A 5,000-nucleotide genomic window follows, 5' to 3' on the forward strand; every position below is an offset into this window, starting at 1 on the left:
CAGAGCGAGAGACATAAAGAAAGACAGAGAGAGAGAGAGAGAGAGAGAGAGAGAGAGATAAAGAGAGAGATTTTCCGCAATATGGCAAAAACATTTTTATGCTTACTTGAAGTGAAAAACTTGCATTTATCGATACACAGGATATGATGTTAATATCCCTTGTGCCATAATCCAAGGTGAGGCCCAGCTCAGAGTCTAACAGAATGACACACACACACACACACACACACACACACACACACACACACACACACACACAGTCTTACTTAAGTCACTTTTGGGGTATTTACATAGACTTACATTCATTTCCTGGAGACTAACCCTAACCTTAACCACTGACCCAAAAATCAGCACACACACACACACACACACACACACACACACACCCCCCCTCTTTGCCCACACTCAGCAGTCCACTACACTACTGCCTCCTTGTTACCGACAACACGACTTCACATCACACACTACCATCAACATCCCTTTCTACTCAGAACATGAAGTTCCACACTACATCTGAACCCCCAAGTCACTCACACTGTGATGATGTGTTTACATCCTGCACCGCCCAGAGAGAGAGGACACACACCGACTCAGCATGTCCACTCTGTATCTGCTGAGTCTGATGAAGAAACGATGTGATGAAGAGCGATGGAGATGTGCAAATAGATGCTTCACCTGGTAGAAAGTAAGCTTTTTGAATTTTCTCAAAGTGGAAACATATGGTCGTATTTTGGGAAAAAACAAAACGCACATATGTTTCACTTAAAAATCAAAATAAACCTTTCACACTTTGTGTTGTAGTCTGCTCTGCTTGTCCCGGCTCCTCTTCCTCATCAGAGCAGAGTCTCAGCTTTGTGATCTTCATGTTTCCTTCACAATAAAAGCCCTGAGCTTCCTGTTCCAACAGACAGAGAGGCCAGCCTCGCTTCAGAAGAAGAGACGATGTCGAAAGCTCCTTCTTTCATTCTGTCTTTCTTTCTGTTTCTTTCCTTCTTTCTTTTTAATGTCTGTCCTTTTCTTTCTTTCTTTCTCTCTCTCTTTTCCTTCATGGTTTCCTTCTTATTGATTTCCCTTCAGCAGTTCCCTCTCTCTCTCTCTCTCTCTCTCTCTATGTCTCTCTTCCATTCTCTCTCTCTTCTCTCAGCCTCTCTCCACAGTAAATCACTATCTTGACAACTCTATCTTCACTCACTCCCACCCGTCACAGTCCACCTTTCACACACACACACACACACACACACACACACACACACACACTTAATTAGCTTGTCTCCTGTGTGTCCTTGTGGTCAGTGTCCTGGCTGGTTGATGCTATCTGTCTCTGTCTCTCTGCCCTGTCGTTTTGTCCTCCATCTCTCTCTTATCTTCTCTTACTTTACATCTTCTTTCACCTGTAATGTTGCAGATCTACAAATGTAATATAAAAATGCTCCCCCCCAAAAAAAAATAGATTTATCGTTGTGAGAATCCAGTTTCTGAAGCTTGTTGATGCGTTTCTTTGTTGTATAAAAGCGTATTTCATTAAGCCGAAGGTTAATCTGTATTCCTGAACACAAACCAGGCAGACTCAATGGATTTCTTCAGGTTTAATTCACATAAACTAGAAGAAAATTTCACTTCTCATCATAGAAATCCAATGTTTTGAAGCTGGTCGATGCCTTTCTTTCTCTCATGAAAGCAGTTATTTTCTGTGTGTATTTGCACATGAAGACAAAACCCAACCAGGATGATTTATTCAGCGCAAAGTGCCATAAACTAGGAAAAAAAAAATTTAAATTCTCATAAAAATTCAACATTTTGAAGCTGCTTGGTCCCTACATGGAAACTCATTTCATTATGGGATGCAGCGTATTATCGTCTGCCGGCCTGGTGGAGCTGCAGCTGGTCTCCTCAGCAGATCCAGGACCAGCAGAACCAGGACCAGCAGATCCAGGACCAGCAGAACCAGGACCAGCAGAACCAGGACCAGCAGAACCAGGACCAGCAGAACCAGCAGAGTTCTCATCACAGGAGTCAGACTCTCTGGAGCGAGTTTATTTTCTGCATCCAAACTCAATCAGAGTTCAGTGAACTTCCTCCGCAAACAGGAAGAGGAATCCGGTCTGCCGCTCCTCGGCCTGCTGATGCAGATCCATCAAGCAGAAGGTCTGGAAACACAAACCAGCCAGACTCACTGGATCTGGATCTGGATCTGGATCTGGATCTGGATCTGGATCTGGATCTGGATCTCCTCTGAACAAACTACAAGCTACAACACTTCAGCTCGCTCTGACACATCTGAAGCCTCTTGATGCCGTTCCTTCTTATATGAAAAGCACTTTGATTATGGGATAAGACTGATTTAGAGAGAGAGGGAGAGAGAGAGAGAGAGAGAGAGAGGGGGGGGGGAGAGAGAGAGAGATACAGACGTAGAGACAGGTAAAGAGAGAGATAGAGAGAGAGAGAGAGAGAGAGATACAGACGTAGAGACAGGTAAAGAGAGAGATAGAGAGAGAGAGAGAGAGAGAGAGATACAGACGTAGAGACAGGTAAAGAGAGAGATAGAGAGAGAGAGAGAGAGAGAGAGATACAGACGTAGAGACAGGTAAAGAGAGAGATAGAGAGAGAGAGAGACAGACAGAGAGAGACAGACGTAGAAACAGGTAAAGAGAGAGAGAAGTAGAGAGAGAGATGTAGAGACAGGTAAAGAGAGAGATAGAGAGAGAGAGAGAGAGAGAGAGAGAGAGAAAGATGGAAATTCGTAGAGAGACAGACAGAGAGAGAGAGACAGACGTAGAAACAGGTAAAGAGAGAGAGAAGTAGAGAGAGAGATGTAGAGACAGGTAAAGAGAGAGATAGAGAGAGAGAGAGAGAAAGATGGAAATTAGTAGAGAGAGAGAGAGAGAGAGAGAGAGAGAGAGAGATGTAGAGAGATACAGAGCTAGCCAGGAGTGTAATTGATCAGATGTGAGTTGGTGACAGTGAGGTGGAGCACAGCCAAGCTAGTGCTGCTCAGAACACACACACACACACACACACACACACACTGGCTGACACCATGGGTTGTGTTTGAAGCAAAGCAGACTGCATTAAGACTCTGGGCAGCATCCAAAGACCTGCTAGAGAGAGAGGGAGAGTGTGTGTGTGTGTGTGTGTGTGTGTGTGTGTGTGTGTGTGTGTGTGTGTGTGTTTAAAGTCCCTGCCAACTGCTGCTTGCCAGTAGAGAATCATCTTTACTGAAAGGAGAAAAGAGGAAGGGAAACTGTGAGAGAAGCGACCGGCCGACCGGACGGCGCTCTGCAGCTCTGCTCATGTGACAGCTGGCACGTCAAAATGTTAAAATGTAAAGAAATGTTTCTTTAAATAAGTAAAACAAGTAACAATTGATTCAAAAAAGTAATAAAATGTCCCTTTTAATAGGTTAAAAATATGATAATTGGTCAAAATGTAATTAAATGTCCTTCTAGAATCTAATAACAAAATCTGTTAGCTGCTGGTAAATGGAATAATGGTGATGGTTTAATAATATTCACTAATATGCAATAACTCAGTTTATGACATTCTTCCAATCGATCAAGCTTTATTTATTTACCAAGATGAAGGTGATGAAGACGATAAAATGTAGAAAACTACAACGAGTACGAGAAAAACTCCAGTAGTAGCTAAAACAGGCGGAGCAGGTTTGTCTTTGTATCGACGACCATAGAAAATACTTTTCTACTGCAAATGTTTAGTGAACTAATCTCCTACAGCAGGTCCCAGTTTTTCTGTTTATTGTTTGATTAATGTAGCGGCTTCAACAATTTAAGATTTTAACAAAAATATTCTTCAACTGACTTTCAAAATAACAAAACTTAATCACTAATTCAGCGGTATACTTTCTATTATGTTGCGCTCCCCCGTCTCACCAGGTGTCATTAAACCACTTAATTAAATAAACATTAAACCACTTAATTAAATAAACATTAAACCACTTAATTAAATAAACATTAAACCACTTAATTAAATAAACAACATACATGCAGTAGCAGGGCTTAACCATACCATATTTACCATAGCATGTTTGTATACCGCTTCATATAAATCATTTTACTTTCATTATTTTCATACGTTTAACTCCCTTTTTCCCAAGTTTTAACCATAGCTCATTATGGCTCCAACAATTAATGATACCTAATTAGCGCTTGTTAGATCACTCTGTCATAACAGTCAGTACAAAAGCTGTGGAAAATACACTCCGCCTGTTCAAGACCGCTACATCAACGCCATGAGAGCCTCTGGCCCCGCCCACATCCAGCCACAACAGACAGACAGACATCAACAGACAGACAGACATCAACAGACATCCAGCCACAACAGACAGACAGACATCAACAGACAGACAGACATCAACAGACAGTTTGGCTGGTCTGTAGTTTACTTGAAGTCAAGACACGACAGCAGCTTCACAGATTCAAGCCTGCTGCTGATAATCAATAACATCCATCAGCTGCTCCACTTCTGCATGGCGGATGAACTGTTGCACTTTCGCAATATTTCTAATCTGATTTCTCAGTTTTGTTTTTGTTCAGCTGAAATAACTTCTGATGTGAAGTAATGCTCAACATCACTAGATAACACACAGACACACAGCAGCGACTCGTCTGCAGAGCTGAGCAGATCCAGAAGGTTTAAAGGTAAAGTAAAAGCAGAGTGAGTGGGATCCTGCAGCGGAGCCCTGAGGGACGCCATGCTGCATCACGCCGGTGGGCGGAGTCAAGTCACACACCGGGGAGTTTATCACGTTTAAAGGGACGTTTTATTCGTTTGTCAAGTTATTTCATTACTTGTTGTTCTGTTCTGTGCTCTGTGTGTTTCTCCAGGCCGGTCTGGATGGAAACAACAGGAAGGTGAAACTTTAACCTCCTCCCTCCATCACTCCTTCCACAGCACTGATCAATACACTAATCAATTTGTTTAAGTGATTTCAGCCCAGGACATTCATTGTTTTATTTATTTACATTTTAGTCATTTAGGAACTT

General features: G+C 42.3%; 1 protein-coding gene across 1 annotated transcript in view; it reads right to left on the minus strand.

The window, feature by feature from the left end:
* The window catches only part of dcc (DCC netrin 1 receptor), a 172,021-nt gene extending 170,016 nt beyond the window's left edge, over positions 1-2,005 (minus strand). Inside the window, 1 exon segment of the mRNA XM_078286289.1 lies at positions 1,867-2,005. Within this exon segment, the coding sequence (XP_078142415.1) occupies positions 1,867-2,005 (139 nt within the window).
* Positions 2,006-5,000: the final 2,995 nt, after the last annotated feature.

Source organism: Centroberyx gerrardi, chromosome 2 (genome assembly GCF_048128805.1).
Source record: "Centroberyx gerrardi isolate f3 chromosome 2, fCenGer3.hap1.cur.20231027, whole genome shotgun sequence".
Classification (NCBI taxonomy): Eukaryota; Metazoa; Chordata; class Actinopteri; order Beryciformes; family Berycidae; genus Centroberyx; species Centroberyx gerrardi.